This window comes from Alosa sapidissima, chromosome 13 (assembly GCF_018492685.1).
Source record: "Alosa sapidissima isolate fAloSap1 chromosome 13, fAloSap1.pri, whole genome shotgun sequence".
NCBI lineage: Eukaryota > Metazoa > Chordata > Actinopteri > Clupeiformes > Clupeidae > Alosa > Alosa sapidissima.
In genome coordinates, this window is record NC_055969.1 from 4,284,064 (window position 1) to 4,303,494 (window position 19,431).

General features: G+C 42.5%; 1 protein-coding gene across 3 annotated transcripts in view; it reads left to right on the plus strand.

Moving 5' to 3' along the window:
• Positions 1–18,732, plus strand: part of LOC121679706 (collagen alpha-1(XXVII) chain A-like) — a 52,309-nt gene extending 33,577 nt beyond the window's left edge. Inside the window, exons 28-61 of one of the 3 annotated variants that reach the window (XM_042058625.1) lie at positions 2–55; positions 1,526–1,579; positions 1,743–1,787; positions 1,987–2,031; positions 2,193–2,246; positions 2,774–2,827; positions 2,933–2,986; positions 3,411–3,464; positions 4,216–4,269; positions 4,592–4,699; positions 4,860–4,913; positions 5,101–5,208; positions 6,486–6,539; positions 6,665–6,718; positions 7,427–7,483; positions 7,595–7,648; positions 7,766–7,819; positions 9,195–9,248; positions 9,421–9,474; positions 9,562–9,669; positions 10,193–10,300; positions 10,445–10,552; positions 10,694–10,747; positions 11,010–11,072; positions 11,467–11,520; positions 11,632–11,667; positions 11,787–11,804; positions 11,923–11,958; positions 12,050–12,076; positions 12,243–12,305; positions 12,475–12,628; positions 12,903–13,003; positions 13,767–13,967; positions 15,249–18,732. In XM_042058625.1, coding sequence (XP_041914559.1) covers positions 2–55; positions 1,526–1,579; positions 1,743–1,787; positions 1,987–2,031; positions 2,193–2,246; positions 2,774–2,827; positions 2,933–2,986; positions 3,411–3,464; positions 4,216–4,269; positions 4,592–4,699; positions 4,860–4,913; positions 5,101–5,208; positions 6,486–6,539; positions 6,665–6,718; positions 7,427–7,483; positions 7,595–7,648; positions 7,766–7,819; positions 9,195–9,248; positions 9,421–9,474; positions 9,562–9,669; positions 10,193–10,300; positions 10,445–10,552; positions 10,694–10,747; positions 11,010–11,072; positions 11,467–11,520; positions 11,632–11,667; positions 11,787–11,804; positions 11,923–11,958; positions 12,050–12,076; positions 12,243–12,305; positions 12,475–12,628; positions 12,903–13,003; positions 13,767–13,967; positions 15,249–15,395 — 2,397 coding nt within the window. In that variant the 3' untranslated portion in view covers positions 15,396–18,732. The remainder of the gene's footprint in view (position 1; positions 56–1,525; positions 1,580–1,742; positions 1,788–1,986; positions 2,032–2,192; positions 2,247–2,773; positions 2,828–2,932; positions 2,987–3,410; positions 3,465–4,215; positions 4,270–4,591; positions 4,700–4,859; positions 4,914–5,100; positions 5,209–6,485; positions 6,540–6,664; positions 6,719–7,426; positions 7,484–7,594; positions 7,649–7,765; positions 7,820–9,194; positions 9,249–9,420; positions 9,475–9,561; positions 9,670–10,192; positions 10,301–10,444; positions 10,553–10,693; positions 10,748–11,009; positions 11,073–11,466; positions 11,521–11,631; positions 11,668–11,786; positions 11,805–11,922; positions 11,959–12,049; positions 12,077–12,242; positions 12,306–12,474; positions 12,629–12,902; positions 13,004–13,766; positions 13,968–15,248) is intronic. The other 2 variants (XM_042058626.1, XM_042058627.1) reach the window with 2 other exon arrangements.
• The last annotated feature ends 699 nt before the right edge of the window (positions 18,733–19,431 follow it).

The following is a 19,431-nucleotide window of genomic DNA, read 5'->3' on the forward strand; positions in this document are numbered from 1 at the left end:
GGGTATCGCCGGCTCTCGAGGACCAATCGGTAACAGAGGACCTAAAGGCAGACGGGTATGTATATATTTGTACAATGTGTGAATTGAGTTGTCAGACTTAATCAACTGATTTTGAAACTGCAATACTTTCAATGGACCACATGCATGGAAGGTGTTGTAGCCACCATTGTTAATGTAATTAGTGTCTACTCTACACGGACCCGTTTGGGTGTTGCACTTAGTGAAATAGCACGTTATGATGTAGAAGGATTTTTCGTGTGTCAAAATTGTTATTATTGGGCAAGCAAGATATTCAGTGTCGGAGTGAACATGTAAGGAGCAGAATATGACAGCAGATGGCGTTACAACCAGGCTTGGAATTTCACCATTCTGGGGGCGATATGGCCCCCACCAAATATGCCCAATATCAGTTGGGCATATTTGGTGGGGGGCACAAAGGCCACATGTCAGGGCACCAAGGCCAAAGTTAACTATACAGTAGTAGTATATAAAAATGATCAAAGTTGTATTTAGCCTATTCACTGCAGTAGACCTGCATCACTGTATGAAACATTACAAAAACATGACATATTACATAGAACTGTAAATCATCTGATCATCTAATAATTACAGATATCTAGGCTATATATAACATTTATTTTATATTTGACCTGCTATGAAATCATGTATTGAACAATTTAAGCACAGCTCAGCTTTAAGAAACTCAAATAGCCTAGATGCATGCTTAGCATTTTGTGATCATTAAGGCTACTTTCACAAACTCTTAGTCAGCTGTCCTCTGATTTACCAATATCTAGGCGATATTTGTAACATTTATTTTGTATTTGGCCCGTTATGAAATCATGTGGAACAATTTAACCACATTGTAAAACTTAAAGCCCAAATTTGGAGACATCCATGCATGTCGAAATTTACTGCAAATTCAAAACTGGATTACTCTGGAACAGCTAACTGTACAGGGGACTGCTTTACACCTTTGTGTTCGATAAGGTCTGCTGTTTATTCTGATAGTTCAACTGAGAAGAATGGGTGAATTTGGACGGACTTTCTTTCTTGCGCTGTCACTTTCTCCACTGCGTAAAAGACTAAATTCATTTGCGCTGTGAATGCTAAGATTATTTTGACAGGCCACAGGCTAAATAAAAATCTCTATTAGTAGGACGCAAAGCAGAATATTGAAAGAAGGGGGCACCAAGGCCACCGTGGCCTGTAAACCTCTGATTTTCAAAGGGGCATCACGGCCATGGCCGTCGTGGCCGCTGTGAAATTCCTACCCTGGTTACAACACAGCTGACCATTCACCAGAAATAAATGAGTTGGCTTAAGGGAATGAGGGCAGGGCAGGAGAGTTGGCTAATAAATGAGTTGGGTTAAGGGCATTCCGTGCATATGGTCCATAGATCTCAATACGAGCAATAGAATAGATCTCATAGGAGAGGTTGATCCTTGACTGAGATCTCTACCTGAAATACACCAGACCAAATGTGTGTGTGTGTGTGTGTGTGTGTGTGTGTGTGTGTTGCAGGGTCCTAGGGGGCCTGACGGGCTGGTCGGGGAGCGTGGTGGCGAGGGAAAGAAGGTGAGTTTCCCTCTGGGGTGACTTGTCTCATGTAGTCGTGGCAACGTCACAGTCGCCCCTACTAAACATGCACAAGTCAGCCCACTGCTATACTCTTCTGTCTCATGCATTCATTATCTTCTCATCTTCTCCTCTTGAAATCGCCTTTTCTTGCTGTTTGCAGGGCCTTGATGGACCACCAGGGAAGATTGGTTTCCCAGGCAATGATGTAAAAGCACTTCCTGTCTCTCCTGTTGGCCAAATGCTGATTAGTATCCCAGAATAATCTATTCATCTTGATGCTTTTTTCACTGGGCCCTCTCTCTTTCTCTCTCTCTTTCTCCCTCTCTTTCTCCCTCTCTTTCTCTCTCTCTTTCTCTCTCTCTTTCTCCCTCTCTTTCTCTCTCTCTTTCTCTCTCTCTTTGTAGGGCAAGCTTGGGGAGCCTGGAGAAAGGGGGCTTAAGGGTTTTCCGGTAGGTTTTGTGATGGATCGCACGTATGTGCGCCTAATGCCTGTGTGTCTTTTGTGCGTGTTTGTATTAATTCCGTCTGTTTGTGTGTGTGTGTGTGTGTGTGTGTGTGTGTGTGTGTGTGTGTGTGTGTGTGTGTGTGATGGCTCTGTCTGTGCTCATAGGGTACACCAGGCCCCTCTGGCCCACCGGGAGATAAGGGGATTGCAGGAGAACCGGTGAGGATGACACAATATTCTCTGTTTATCATTCTTTCCCACCCCCTCATGCTCCCCCTCTCCCTCTTTTCTCCGTCCTCCTTGAGAATGTTGTGTAGTTAGCATTTTCATGGTGGTACAGTTGTGTGTACTTTTGTTTGACATATGTTGTGGAGTAATTTAAACACGATGATGATTACATCACTAAGATGGTATTTGGAATTGGCATCTTGTTTTATTGTAGTAACTGTAGAAGTAACTTGTTGTAGTAACTTCGAGTGTTCTTAAGACCCTGAATATAATACAAATGACACATTTTGACCCATGTCCAGTGGATATGGGCATCATTATCTGTAATTTTATCTTTAAGAGACATCTTGTTCTATTTTTCCCTGACTCCATGGAGTCATGGAAATTGGTGGAATTACTCGGTCCTAATATTTTGTGTGTGCCTATGTGTCTGTGTTTGTGTTTGTGTGTATGCATTTATGTGTGTTTGTGCTTGTGTGTGTGTGTGTGTGTGTGTGTGTGTGTGTGTGTGTGTGTAGGGGCCTTCAGGTGTACCGGGAACTGTTGGGCCTCTTGGGGACATGGGGCTGAAGGTAAACACCATCTGAACAGACATTGTTAAGACATTACATACAGAAACATGCACACAATGTCAACTTTGGCAAAATAGTTGACCTGTTAATGTTATATATTCTCAGGGTCCTCCTGGTAAAGTTGGGGATTCAGGACTATCAGGCGAACCAGGAGAGAAGGTTTGTGTGTGTATGACCATTATGTATTTCAGTGTTATTAATATTATGTCTTTCTGTGTCTGAGTGTGTGTGTGTGTGTGTGTGTGTGTGTGTGTGTGTGTGTGTGTGTGTGTGTGTGTGTGTGTGTGTGTGTGAGGGTAGAATATACTGCATATACTTGGAAGAATATGGTGTCTGGTCCACATTTGCCAGGTTGCATGTGTTAGAAATTGGCAGATCATCTGACAGTTCTAGATTGGTAAACTCTTTCATGGTAACAGAGCTGAAATCATTGGTTTCCAATGTTGTTGGTGCTGCTTTAAGATTTCAAATGAATTGTATTCACCCATTTCAGGGACTTGGCTGCAGTTTCCTTGTTAAAGTATTATGTGATCTCAAATAGTCCGTGGAAAACAGTAAATAGCTGCGTTTTTCGTTTCTACAGGGGTCTCTCGGACCACCAGGAAATGCTGGAGAGGCCGGCATGCTTGGCCCCAGGGTAAGCGTTCCAACAATGTCATAATGACATAGCTCTTACCATCATGCTGCTACTTTACACACAATAAAGGTTTGTTGGGTTGTTAGAAGACCTCCTAAAGGTTCTTGTAAGTCCTACAGTTCATAGCAGCAGTTGTAAGTCAGCCCAAAAGAACACTTTCTGTCTGTACAGGGTTCTCTATGGGGTAAAGCTTTGATGAAGAGTCATGTCTTGGCCAAAAGACCTCTGTAAGGTCCTTTTGAACCTTTATGGCTTTTCCTAAAAAACAAATAAGTATAAAGAAGAGTGATGAGATCTCACAAGTTGCTATTGATCGTTAGTAGACTTGTAGTTGGTCCTCCTTGTCAGATTTATTTCTCAAGTAGTCAGTTGTCAGTGGGTTTAATTACGTTTCATTTGCCTGAAATAAATCTTCCATTGTGTGCTATGGTAACTTTGAATTGTCAACACTTGCCAATGTTGTTGCCAGCTTGTATAGAAAACGAATGGCAGCTGGATGTTTTGGCACTTGTTTGTCAGCTGTAAGAGTCTAGCACATAAATAATTTTGAACAGATTCCTATTAAAATCAGTGGTACTACTGAGACTCTGTCCCTTTCATCTTCTATTTTCCAGTTACTGGGACTGAACACTGTCTTTGTCCTTTGTTTCATGTTTGAGGATCTAGAATTACAGTCTATTGGAGTATAAATAACATTTCTTTATTTAGATTTATGTATATTTATTTATATTTCTGTGTGTCTGTGTTTTAGGGAGAGCCAGGACTAGAGGGAGAAGCTGGGCATGCTGGGCCTGATGGACTCAAGGTGAGACAACACAAAGTTTCAACTTCTGAAACCTACACCAGTTTTAAAGACTGACCTTTATGCAGGAGGTCACTGGTCTAAAGTGTTTTCCAGTTTACAATTGTCCATAAATCGTGATGTTTACCTTTTTTTTTTCACCGGGAAGACTTCCACTGTCATGAAGAAGGAAGATGACCTGTGTTGGCCATGCTATATCAGGCGCATTTTGTTGTCTTGTTGCCTTGTATTAAGACCTGCCCACCACTGGACATTTACTAATGATGCCTCATGTGTATATGCCGTGTGTGTGTGTGTGTGTGTGTGTGTGTGTGTGTGTGTCCAGGGGGAGAAGGGCGATATGGGTCCAGAGGGGCCACAGGGGGAGAGAGGCGAGCCTGGACTCAAGGGGAAGGAAGGACCACCCGGAGACCCTGGACTTACAGGCGTTAGAGTGAGTTTACACACACACACACACACACACACACACACACACACACACACACACACACAACACCAGACACTTAAAGACATACACATGCACACATGCCCATATCCACTTAAGCTTTACAATGTTATGTGCAGCCATGCCTTATCAGACTTGTTTCTCATAGGGCCCTGAAGGCAAACCTGGGAAGATGGGTGATCGTGGCAAACCAGGCCCCAAGGTAAGTCCATAACCTCTTCTTTAGCCTCATTCCACTGTAGGTCTACATTGTACCATCAACCAAATCATCAACCTGCTGAACATTGTAAACGGAGGCCCATGTATAATATCGGCTAACTTTTAACCCGCCAAGTTTGACTTTGAGGGGTGACGTGTGTTTTGTAAAAGGGAAATAATCTGTCTTCCAGGGGACTAAAGGACACCAAGGCCATCTGGGTGAAACAGGACCAATGGGGAAAATCGGAGCAAATGGCGCTGTCGGCCCAAAAGGATCAAGAGGAACCATCGGACATGTGGTGAGAAGGAGAGGGTGGCTGGGAGGGAGGGAGGATGTCTGAGACAGTAACGTGTGCTACAGCAGAGGTCCTTAGCACACCAGAGGTCAAACCAAAACTCCAAGGCACACTGACTTATGGTTACTGATTATAAAGTAACGTTATGTCTCACACATTATTATAGGCTATATATATATATATATATATATATATATATATATAGGGGTGTTCATTCTTATGCCCATATTTTGTGTGTGTTCATGAGCCGAGACCACAGTGATAGACATATGCTCACATGATGTTGACTGAGCTTTTTAATTAAGATACTGTGTCATTGATGCCTTTTAAAATAGCCATATAACCTATTTCATGAGCCGGTATAAAAAGACATGGAGATCCTCAAAGTTCCATGACCCACCTCACTTTGCCTCACAGCACAGCAGTTTGCCTCAGCGCATTGGTTGAGAACTGACTGTGCTACAGCATAGGCAGGGCATGTGTAGGGTGTGTAGTAAGTAGCCTGCTAGCGTTTACGTCATGGCGGCAACATGAGTATGGTGCACTCCACTACCAATGTTTGATTACTTCTTTATTTGCATTGTTTTAGACAAAAATATATTTGAAAGTGTATCACTTTAATCACTGCAAATACACTGCAGTGTTTCCCACAGAATTGAATTCTATTTGTGGTGGTAGGTTTGCAGAATTAACCTGAATGCAACAGTTTTTAACAAATTAGTGCAGTGTGGTTATGATTCTAACCAGATTTAAGCACAATTTAGTACAACCAGGAAAATCATTGTGTGGTGGTCAATTTTGATTATGTGGTGGGCCGCCACAAATAAGTCAATGTATGGGAAACACTACACTGGTCTAGCAAAGCATTGCAAGTAAATAAGAAAATCCCAACGACAGATCTGCATTAGTCAGCAAAAAAGCACTTTGCACCATCAACCAAGTAATATTTATGTCTGCATTGGTCTATGCTGCTTTGCTAGCATTCTGCATTTTCTTTTTAGGAAAGTTAGGAATACAGAGAAAAAGAATAATATCCCAATAATTCATATGAGTTCTACTATCCACTGAGAATTCCCAACACAAACATCCACACAAGTGGTGTAATCAGTGGTGTAGTCTAGTTAGCTCTAGTGAGTATACTGTGATCAACCCCAAATGTTAAATAAGTGGGTATACTGAGATGGTGATGCTTTTTAAGTGGGTATACTGTGTAGTCCTGCGTATCACGTAGACTACACCACTGGGTGTAATGAACATCAGCTTTCTGTCGGTCTCTGCAGGGTGCACCAGGGCGAATGGGCCAGCAGGGGGAGCCAGGCATACCAGGCTATGAGGTGAGACGCAGTGCTGCCAAACACATGCTGATGCAGATGTGCACAATAGGTCATAGAATTATTTAACTACAATTTTAGAAAATGATGTATAGCATGGTGAAAATGTATTATGTGTTTGGTTATAGGGTCATCAAGGTCCAATAGGCCCACTTGGACCTCCAGGACCCAAAGGTGAAAAGGTACACACACACCACACATCTTATGTCCTACATAACAAACACACACATTGCAAACAGACATCAACCTCCATATTTGGAGAGACTCACTTGCTTTTCCACTTAATCCCTAATTAATTTTCAAATGAACTCTGGTCTATGACATGCTCTTGCCTAGACAGACCCAAATAGGGCCTCTGGCCTATAACACAATCTGTGCACTGTTCCCCTCCGATCTCCAGCTATGCAGATCAGCTTTAATTTGTTTCATAACTGTATTTATCGGGGTGATGTAGGGTTTAAGTGAGTTACTTGACCCAGATCGTTCTAAACGCTCAGTGAAACCCACGACTCCCTACCGTCGTGTTTACAACTCACACAACCTCTTGCCCAGAATGCATTCATGCCAATTTACCCACATTCATACACAATCGTACATACTTTCTCATGCACTTGCATTTGTACTCACACACACACACACACACACACACACACACACACACACACACACACACACACACACACACATTCATTTAAGCTCATTCACTTAGTCAAGCTGTGTGGAGAGGCCTCCCCAGGCGTATGTAGTCTTACAGTGCCTGATCTAATTAGCTTTGGGTTCAGACAACATCCTTGCACATAGCTACACACCCACATACACACAATCTTCTTAAATGCAGAGAATGTTCCACCCCAATGTACAGTTACCCACAATGCTCTGCTTGTTCTTAGGGGGAGCAGGGGGATGATGGGAAGGTTGAGGGGCCTCCTGGTCCTCCCGGACTCAGAGTGAGTTTGTCTTGTTTTGCCTCTTTCATAGAAACCATTCAAAGCTTGCATGAGTGCATGTGCACTAAATGGTGTGTGTGTGTGTGTGTGTGTGTGCATTTATGATTTCAGGGCCGAATTGGAGACAGAGGTGATAGAGGGGAGTCTGGTGATCCTGGATACAAAGTAAGAATTAGAACCATCTGTAAGCTACATAGTTGTTATTGGTTGTACATATTACTCAATGTTACTCAAAGATTTGAATAGGTTCATAGAAGCAACTTAACTTTGTTTTGTTTTTAGGGTCAACCAGGTGTAGATGGAGAAAGAGGCAGAGCTGGTGCTCCTGGATTACCTGTAAGTAAGGATCACTTGTATCCAGAAACATATGCACACACCAACACACCTACATGCAGGGGTGAAAGTAAATGAAGTAGATTCTTGCCGGTGCTACTAGCACAACCTTCACTGCTTCATGTTGTTCACCTGCTCTCTGGATATCTGCAGGGCTCCCAACTTTTTAGTGCAGCTTGGAGTGAGATTTGTTACAGATGCACACCGAAACATTTTCAACACACCTAAATAGGCTACATTAATGATTATTTTAAAGCATTCATCAGGACCTGCTACCTGTTCTTTCCTGACATTCTGTGGAAGGCCCCTCTGCCTCTCCCCTACTAACTCTTTAGGTTAAACTGTTCTCATGTCTTATCTGAGGGAGAAAGAAAGAGATTGTTGCAAAGTCCAAGTTGGTCATGATACAAGGTCATGCTCATCAAAAAGATAAAGCTAATATATAGTATGCATTTAGTAAAACTAAACGTGGCATTCATACATTTCTTAAAATGTATAGTTTGACAACTCACCTCTCTTTCTGAAAAGGATTCTGGGTGATGAGGGATGTGACTCAACACACAGCACAACTGATGGGCTTTTGTACACTTTCTGTATGCATGGTTTTATGTTGCCTTTCCAAATAAAGTTAGATTGTTTCAGTCTGTCTCTGATATGTCTCTATGTGAATGAAGATAAAAATACATTAGACAGAAGGTAATGTATCGGTGTGGTGCATTGCTTAATTAGATTAGTTATCGGAAATCAGAAATATACTGCTCAAAAAAATTAAGGGAACACTTCAATAATACACTGGATTGGTACTCTGACACTGTTTGGTTCTGAGCACAAGTAAAACTTTTGAGGCGAGTGTTTTATTTTGCAAGAGCTGTCAGACATTCTGTGAATGTAGTTTGAGAATGGAGAAAAGGGTGGAAGGTTTCAAACAATGTATTTTAGTAATTGTGGAAAACTGTAAGTATTCCCTTAATTTTTTTGAGCAGTATAGTAATCAGAAATACATTGAAGGAAGTGTAGACAAAAAGTTAGCATGAGAAAAGTGATGTGTGTTATGAGAGAGTGAGATGTGTCAGTTGCTTGAGTCTGGCACGCAGTGTGTGAGAGTTGGCTGTCCTGGTTCAGGCAGGCGGCTGCTCCCCTTTCTCTCCAGTACAGCTTACTGCTACTGAATCTTTTAGTGGTATGCCAGACTGGACTGTACCAGCCTACGTTCACCCCTGCCTTCAAGACATTCGTGCATATAGAAACATGCACACTTACACGCATAAGATACTGTAAATGCAAGAGCTACTATATAAAACCCAGATGCACACAGACACATTTTAGTAGAAACATACAGACAGTCAGTTTAAGCTTCATGACTTTTTCTTTCTTTCAGGGCCACCCTGGACCTCGTGGACTACAAGGGCCTAAAGGATCTAAAGGAGATTTGGTAAGTGTGTTTTCATGTGTACATTGGTGTGTATCAGTGAGTGAGAACTTTTCTGTGACTTAAAATGATTCTCAGCAGTCAACTATTACTTTAGCTGTATATCATAGCCAGTGTTTCATTCTGTCTCTGAATCATTCTCTCCATCACTCTGTATGCTTGTATGTTGCTTTAGGGTCAAAAAGGCAAGCAAGGTCCAACAGGAGATAGAGGAAGCCGGGGATCACCGGTAAAACATTTTCTGTGCTTTCATCCATACAGTATACCCACATAGATAGATTACTTTTGAACATGTCCTGTCTCTTTCTCTGTTCAGGGTGTGGTGGGTTTGCCTGGGCCTCGCGGTGTGGTGGGCCGTGAGGGGCTGGAGGGCCCTCCAGGTGAAGATGGACACCCAGGGAAGGATGGGACGAAAGGCATACCAGTGAGACTAAAAGGGTCTAGAGAAAGCAGCAGGATATTATTTGAAAATGCTCATTAGAAAATACAATATTTTTCTTAAGACCCTTTGTGAGTAGATTGGTACAGTATGTCGAAGAATCCTTGATCTTAGAGCCTCACGAGTGGAAAAAAGATCAGTTGAAGTTTTAAAACAAGTCGCTGGTAATTATTTGCAGAGCAATTTTGCTTAGAAGAATAGTTCTACCCCCACTGCAACACTGCAAAAGAACATTCTGTAATGAACACATCTCTCCCAAAAAACCCCCAAACCCAACAATGCCCAAAAACCAACTTGCTTTCAGTTACCATGCTACCTTCCCATCCAATTATTTATTGAACACAAGGAACCATTTTTAATGACAACCACAGCTAGTCCTGTAATCCCTTGGCAAGCATGCAGGAAATCATACATGGGAAATGAACAGTTCATCACAGAAAACATACTTATAGGCTGTTAGCAGTTTTTCATTCACCCCCTCCTTGTTTTTGTCCTCCTTGTATCTCAGGGGGACCAAGGCGATGATGGGGCATTTGGGCCTCCTGGCAAAGCTGGTGGCCGTGGTAAAGGGGGCGTGGTGGGCTTACCTGGAGACCAGGGTGCTTTCGGACCAAAGGTATGTTACAGCCATACACTCTCACACATCTCTTACACACAGAAACATGCATTGTGTATGTATGTATCCTGGATGTGTGTGTGTGTGTGTATGTGTGGTTGCGTGTGTCTCTGCAGGTGTGTATAACTGCTGTGTTTTGCTCAGGGTGAGCGTGGTCTAGCAGGGCATGCTGGCCCAGCCGGGAAGAGAGGCCATAAGGGAGGGATGGGTCTGCCCGGAGCACAGGGCAGCAGAGGAGTCAAGGGTCAGCCTGTGAGTACACACACACACACATACAAATACACACACACACACAACACAACGCAAATATGCCCACAGACATGTGCATGCTGAGAAATCATGACTGGCACTGATGAGACACTGACTAATGTTGTCTACACACCTGTTTTTCAGGGGGATGTTGGAGAATCCGGATTCCCAGGGATCCTTGGAATGTTTGGACCCCAGGTACCTCCACATCGTCATAGCAACAGCAACCCATGTTTTAAGGATTGTGGATATTGTAATAATTGTTAGCGAAGTTCAGAAAATGTAGTATGTATCAGTGCAAGGATTAAATGAAATACATTGACCTGTATACAAACAGAACTATGCGGATTGCTGTATGCTGTAAGTGTGACTGCATGATTTCTCTCTCTCTCTCGTTCCCTCTCCGTGTATCTGTGTGTGTGTGTGTGTGTGTGTGTGTGTGTGTGTGTGTGTGTGTTAGGGACCTCCTGGGGACATGGGTCCAAAGGGCGTCCGAGGACCTAAAGGGCCACAGGGCAGCGTGGTGAGTTTGAGGGTCTCCCCCTCTAACTCCCCCACAACAACAACACGTTACATTTCTATAGCGCTTTCCTTGACACTCAAATCGCTTCACAGTGACGGGGGAACCTCACTTACCACACTCCATCTACATTCTTACCCTTACATTCACTAATGTAGAATTAGATTTATTATTACAGGTCACGCTCATCTTTGTAGGTCTCCACTATACTCATTCAGTGTCTTTTGGGATTCCTTGTAAATTGTGAATGTTCACTTGAACAAATTGTTCATTGGCTAATTCATGAATAGCACATGTACTGGGTTTTTAAATGGGAGATGAATTAGCATTATTAATAGTAATCACCTATTACCCATAACCATCATAACTATGTCTCTCTGTCTCTTGCTGCCTATAGGGGAGAATTGGGGCGATGGGTCCTATGGGAGCTATAGGCCCAATTGGTCATCCTGTAAGTATTTTGTCTGTGTTTGCAGCTGTGTATGTGTGTGTGTTGATTTTATCTTGTTCTTGTGCACTTAATTTTTTTTTGTCTGGGTTGACCTTTGACCTTTGCCCCTAGGGTATAAAAGGAGATAAGGGAAACACAGGGGAAAATGTAAGTCCTCACGCCCCCACGTTGTTGTGCACACACAAACATAGTGGACAGTGACACAATGTTTCCTAATACTATTATGAATATGTGACCATATTGTTCCTTTTCTCTCTCATATGCAGGGTGTGCGAGGACCACGGGTGAATATTCCCTCACACATGCAGCCATGAGCACACACACACACACACACACACAGAGACATGCATACACACATGTACCATAACATGCATTTGTATGTTGCGTTTTGTTTTGTTATAGGGTGCAGCCGGGCCTCGTGGACCACCTGGACCTCCAGTGAGTTCTGTTCCACAAATACTCATAACATTCTGTACATCAAACAAGTGCTTTGTGAACAGTCTGACGGTTGTTTCTCATTATGCTGCAGGGTCCTCCTAGTGTGCCCCCATCTTTTGTGAGTGCCTATTCCTCCCACTATCTTGTCCTTCTCACCAATAGGGCTGTGTATTAATATGTGTAGGCCCTTTATGTGTCCATTATGTGAGTTATTGGGTAATGTGATGTGTTTGTGTATATGTTAATAATAATAAAAAGATAGTAAGAATGTCTTATTTTCTCAGAAGCAGAATGACATTGCAGCTCTGCAGGTGTTCATCGATTCACACACTCCTCATAAGAGAGAGGTCAGTAGTGTGCACAGCCATATGCACAACATATGTACACACACACACAAAGGACTATACAGACAGCAGCTGTCTGAAAAAGATTCATCCTTTCTTTGACTCTTCTGATCTCTCCATCCCCTCCTCCTGCCTTAACGCTCTGTGCCCTTATTCTCTGTGTGTCTCTCAGACAGGAGTGATGTTGGATGAGGCGGTGGGTCTGCTGGAAACCCTGCACGACCTTCTGTCCGCCGTGCACAGCCTGCAGAACCCAGAGGGCAGCCAGCGCAACCCGGCGCGCCTCTGCAGAGATCTACACCACTGCCAACACTCACACACTCACGGTCAGTGGGTCATCTGTGTGCGTGAGTCTGTGTGTGTGTCTGTGTGAGAGAGAGAGATACAGTAGTGAGGCAGAAAGAGTGCACACACATCTTTATGAAATAATAATGAACTGAACGTGTGTGTGTGTGTGTGTGTGTGTGTGTGTGTGTGTGTGTGTGTGTGTGTGTGTGTTTGAGAGAGAGAGGGAAGGACTGAGTAATAATGAGCTATAAAGAGAGCCAGTTGAATAGGTGATCAGAGATGAAACCAGGTGTGTTGTTTGTTCTCCTACAGGCACTTACTGGATCGATCCAAACTTGGGCTGCTCCTCCGACTCCATACAGGTTACATGCAAGAACGGACACACTTGCCTCAAACCAATCACAGCAGCCAAGGTATGCTTATTACAGCTTATTACAGTCGTGCTGATTCTTTGTGGAACACGCTGGCAATGTTGCATAAGATCACTACTTAGCTCAACTTAGTTCAATCACTCATGCTAAATAACCTCCACAGCTGTCAGTGCAATCTGTTGAAAAATTACAGCCAAGAATGTTCACAGAACACAATAACTGCAGTGCCCTTTAACCCAATAACTGCCTACTGACAACAACTGACAACACCGGTTTCTTGTGCTCGCTGTTCTTCATTATAGTTCATTATATCTTCCAGTATGAGTAAACACGCTTCACACTGTTGATGCATAACTGCGCTGAACAGACGATAGATTTGTATTTTTGAGCTGATTATAAACCCTGCGACAAACAGAATGAATGTGCACATTTTACACGGCTAGTCAGATTAAATGGTTCCTGTATGTAACACATGATAGGATGAGATTATTATGACATGTAAACAGTTGACCCAGTTTGTTCAACATAGTCAAGTCAAGTTTATTTATATAGCACAATTTAAAACAACCTGTGATTGACCAAAGTGCTCAAAAATAAATAAAAACAGATAAATAAATAGATAATATAAGACAAAATGAATCAAGACACAAAAAAGCAGGAAAATAAAACTAAAATAATATGTACATATATATAGCCTATAATTACATTCCACAATTCATTTAAAAGCTAATAGCATATGTTCTTTTAACATGGCTGCTGACCTGTGGTTGATCCAGTGTTGATCTCTTTGGCATCTGATTGGCAGTTGGAGATAAATGTGGGGCGTGTCCAGCTGAACTTCCTCCAACTGCTGAGTCTGGGAGCGGAGCAGAGTCTGACGGTCCACTGCTTCAACATCAGTGTGTGGAGCCCTGCCCATGGACTCCCACCTTCCCAGAGGGCCGTGCGCTTCAGAGGGTGGGGAGGGACGATGCTCGAGCCCGCTGTGCTGGAGGACACCTGCTGGGTGAGTTAAGCCAAAATAACAGTGAACCAATATCATTAAAAAGGTCATAGAATCCTAGCATCCTATTCAGTAGGTCATAACATCCTACTCAGCTAAATTTATATCCTCACTAATAACATTTTGGTTATAAATTACAGTAACTTGCAAGAAAAGTTCAAAAGAAGAGTTTCAAGAAAATTTAAAAGTGCATAGGGGCTTGGAAAGGGTCTTTATGGGCTGTATTTTGCACACTGGCGCATGGCGTAAAACTCGTTTTCCACCCGGCGCGAAGTTTAATTCCTTATTTTGCATGTTTAATTTTTAAACAATGCGCCCAGGGGTGTGGCAATTAACAACTTAGGGAGTGGCTTAGCGCATTGTCTAAAAATCGCTATTGTACACCTGGTCAGAAGTCTATGGCGAGTTGTTTTATTTTAAGTGCACCTATCATCCATGAACGCACACCAGCGCACGTCCAAGCAAAACATTACAAATTGCACGATTACAATAGGAAACATAATTAGAATAAAGATATTACGAAATACTGTACATCTCATGATGAGTAGTTATTCACCATTATTTGAAAATTGGTAATGACGGTTAAAAGTGATTTGGGGAGAGGCGAGAGACACGTATGGAGCACAGCTGAAGACACACTGTCACGAGATATAAGCAACTCCACTACAGGATAAATGTTGTTTTATTCAGTCATTTGAGCAATATTAGGGTAAGTGTTGCTTTTTCCAGCGTATGTTTTCGATGGTAACCCATTGTCAGTCAATAGTGAAAGTAACTGCATATAATTGTCTTGTCGTTGACTGACACCATGGTGAAGTTAGTTTCACTTTGCCAATGAGTTAAAAAAATAGAGGAGTGCAAATGCGTGAAGGCTATGCTAGGTTTTAGTAAAGTATGGTTTAGTGGAATGACTATTCCATTTGGTCTCGCAAGCAGCCTCCTTCAAATGCGCCGCTGAATGTCAAAATACCGATGCATTTATTTGACATCGTGCTTTGCGCCGTTAAAGGGAATGACAGATGTCATTGTCATTGGTTTAAATGATGTTACGCCCCAAACACACCCATGACTGAACACCCTGACACACCCAAACCTAGGAACACCTTGTTGCGCCATGCGCTCGACGTTTGCTAAAGAAAACCCTCCCAATGTGGACTGGACACATCCTACTAAATTTGAATAAGCTTTTGACGAGTGACGATGCGCTTTTGACTGTCATGATAGGGCCCTATGTGTTTTAACAGTCCCAAGTTCTCATTAGGTTTCTTGTTTTCTGTACTACAGCAGAGGGATGGGCAGTGGCATCAAGTGCGTTTCCTGTTCCGAGTGACAGATCCCGCCCTGCTACCCATCACTCACATCGCCAATCTGCCGGAGGCCACGCCTGCCTCCCGATACCACCTGGAGGTTGGACCTGTGTGCTTCCTCTAGGCACGTGTGTGTTTTTGGGTTTGTTTGTGTATCTGTGTGTGTGTGTGCGTGTGCTGCAGTGGTGGACACCCTCCCCGCACCCCACCAAAGGAGCAAGAGGCAAAGATGACCTCCACTGTACACACCACCAGAAACACATCATCCTATTGGACCAGTCTCCTCCTCGCCCTCTAAGTACTCAGCCTCTCATTGGACTGCAGAACCAGGAAATGTTGTTCTGGGGGCATGATGGGAGGGGACGGTCACATAACCAACTCAGGGGAATTGGGGAGGGGCTTTACTAAAGACTCATGAGAGGAAATGGCGCCGACCAGCGCTAGATGCCCAATCAGAGAGCACTTCCATAGCAGCCAGCCAATCACCTCTCTGGGCACAGACGCTCTGGAGAAAGGTTTGGTGAGCTCAATTTGCATAAGCCAGACCACCCAGTGCTTTTGGGGTGGGGTCAAAACAAAATTACACTCCGCCCAGCTGGCCGTGTGCTGACGCATGCAAACCAAGTTCTTCCACTGCCGAGCTCTCCCTCCCTCTCTCTTTCTCTCTCTCTTCTCTCTATCTCATTCTGTCTCCCTTCATCTCTTTTCTCTCTCTCTCTCTATTTCTCTGCCTTTCTCTCACTGTCTCTATCTGATTTTATTGTAATAACTTATTATAACCCGCCGGTGAAAAGAAGAAGAATCACAGAAACTGCACACAGGCATGTCCTGCTCCCTGTCATTCAGTAATGGTGTGTGTTAAGAGGTTTAAACCCTGAAGTGCAATAGAAAAACCAGAGGAGACGTTTATATGTGCTTGTATTTAAAGTGGAAGGCCTTACATGAGTGTACCAGGTGCTGTCATTACAAGGGTGTGCTCCGTTCTTATGCCAGTTACTCCTCCCTCACCTTAGTACCTGCCCAGAATTGAAGAAGAGAGTGTGTTACTATGTGTGTGTATATGTGTGTGTCTGTGCATGAGTGTGTGTGTGTTTGTTTGTGTGCACGCACAGCAGATATATGCTTGCCTGTGTCCCTGTCAGATATGTGTGGTGTTTATGTTTGTACCACGCCAGAGTGTGTGTTTGCCATCTTCAACAGCGGCAAAAGCTATTCCTGCTGGGAGCGAATTGAGAATGGGATAGTGTGACAGAAATGAGACAAGACAATGAAAACAATTATATTCTCCGAACCATGAGCTAAGAGTCAAGAACTGTTTTTGTGTAGATCAGAGTGAAATTGTCAACAAACATCGCAAAACATGATTTTTGAAAGTTCTGCAAGATGCAAGATGGTCATTTTGCAAAGAATAGAACTACATATTTGAAAACCAAATCAGTGCAAACCTGCAATGGTTCCATTACAGGTTAATTTTCAGGCTGCTAGTCTGACCAAAAATCTGCCCCTCAGTGTACACACATGCATGTAGACTGCATATGTGGTTCAAACCTCAAGTCACTCACCACAACTTCAGTGTAAAGGGGTAAGGCTGAAAGGTTTCAGCCAGCAGCGACACTCATGGACATGATGGAAGTCAGTCAACAACGGTCTTTCATACCAAATTTAAGTATTGTGTGTTGATTTTTAACCTATCAAACCACCAGTCCACATTCTATCTATGCATAAAAAAGTACAAAGTAAAATGACAAAGTAATTAAATATACAGATATTTTAACTAAAATAATATATTTTGTTGTTAATGGTCATTGTTCTAAGTAGGGCTATGGTAACTGCACTCAACTACACACACACACACACACACACACACACACACACGTAACACATACACACATTTGCACCCATTTATGTGCAGTATGGCCAGATATTCCCTTTCCCAGCCCCTTGTAATCAAAACCTCTTCGGCATAGCTGAGCCGTGGGAGGGGAAGGGGAGCCCAGATGTGCATGTCTGTCTTAGAGGGAAGAGTCTCTCAGTGGTGCTAAAGACGTGCTACTATGGTGTTCAGATAGCCCTCCCTACCCCTCTGTGGTGGAGATGCAGCCCTGGGCCTGTGCATGCATCAGGCTAGTCCCAGTATCAGGCCCCACACCAGCCACAGGCCCTGCCTGTCTCCTCTCCCTGGCAAGAGGATGATGGCTATTACCATGGTAGCTAAACGATTTCCCCCGTATTTGTCCAGATAGTCAATATTTCGATGCGATCTTAAAAGGATCTGTAGTCTTTTGGCTGCCATAAAAACCTACAACGGTCTGTGCCTCGCGTAAGGGAATATTTTTATATAAACTAAAAAATAGTAGATTTTTTATGTTGGTTACACATATTTAATGCATCCAGAGGTTTCTTACTGTTTTTTTTATCAGTCTGTTCCATTGTTCTTTATTCTGTACAAACTCCCCCTTCAGCTGGAAGTATTATCTAAAACAATAATATTATTAATAATTATTAAAAAGATACAGTGAAGACTTTAGTGAAGTTTTATAAAAGCACCTCTTTGTTGGAAAATGTTTTTTTTTTTTTTCAGACACAAATGTGTATAATTCTGCAAGCCTTGTTGTATACAGTGGATCCCTTTGTGCTAATTTAATGTTATTTAATGTCGTTTAAACGTGGTCAAGAGCTGACTGAGGCTCAGCAGAAATTCTCTCCTGGTGACTTTATGAGTCAGTCTGCCCAACTGGTCTTGGAGATAGATTTCTACTTTATGTGTAAATTTGGGGCTCCAGAGAATAAATATATTGTGTTTTTTGCTTGTTTTTTATTTCTATGTTTGTTTTGTCAATTCTATTTTTTAATGTTTTGTTTATTTTTCTCTATGGTAATCAAAATCTGTACTGTATTGGAACTGTGTTGTATGATTTTTTTTTTCCATTGGAGATCAGGATCATATGTGAAAGTTGATCTATTTCAGGCATTTCAAAATGAGCTCAGATTACCTCACATTTTACATTCAAGTCTTCAGCTCTGTCTCATTCACATTCGCTCCCACTGGCCTGTTTGTAAACATCAGTCTGAGCTCGGAGCAGTTCAAGAGAGATCTCAGAGTTGTGAGAGATCCAGGGAACGGTGACAGATTCCTATGTCTGACAAATAGCTGTGGTGTAAGATCTGAAGAAAGGTATCATTTTGATGGCATAAGACAAGTCTAATCTGAATCAAACATTTCCAAGTCTAAGAGATCTTTGATGTATGAAATTGCTGAGTCAGGACTGTTTGGATCTGTGAGAGATGTCCAAACCTCGGAGATCTCTCTGAGTGCTTTTGTTTGGCTGCTGCTGGCATGTAAACACCTTGCTGATCCAGCTTCATTCTCCTAGAGTTCAGCGTTCACATGTTCCCCTCAATATGTGACAGCCAGAATGCAATAAACGCTTACATACCCAATAAACTCTTTTTACACGCTGCGGTGTATGATTTTGTCCACCAGGGTGCATCATTACACAACCTTGCTGTTGTGTTCAGAGTCCATAATCATTAGTATCAACATTCTAGAGTTCTTTGATTACTGGTATGGATTTGGTCACTACCACAGACTGTATAAATAAGCAGACATGCAAATCTTTACATGCTATGTAGTTTGCACAATGTAGAACTCATGAGGACAGGGCAAACTTGTCCATACATCTAAATCAATTTATTTAAGACAACAAGATTAATTTATATATTATCCCCATAAATACTAGGCATTTCCTATCAGTTACAATATTTGTGAAGCACACCAAGATGGTAATCTAATTAAATTGGGCATATTCATGGGCCTAACCCTGATAGACATCATATGTCTTTGGCACCATACCTAAATAATGGAACTTGGATTGGTACCGTCAAGTCACATTTATTTATATAGCACACGTAACGCAATGTAATTGACCCAAGGTGCTCAGAAATAAAATAAATATAGTAATAAAAACAAAAATATCAATGACAAAAAAACAAAAACAAAAAAAGACAGGTAACCAATGGAGTTGGGCCAGCACAGGTGCATATGTTTCTTTGTTCCAGTAAGAAGCCTAGCTGCTGCATTTTGGACTAATTGAAGTCTAGCAAGGGTAGATTGGTACCTAAATACAAGTTAAAATAGTCCAGCCTAGATGTAACAAAAG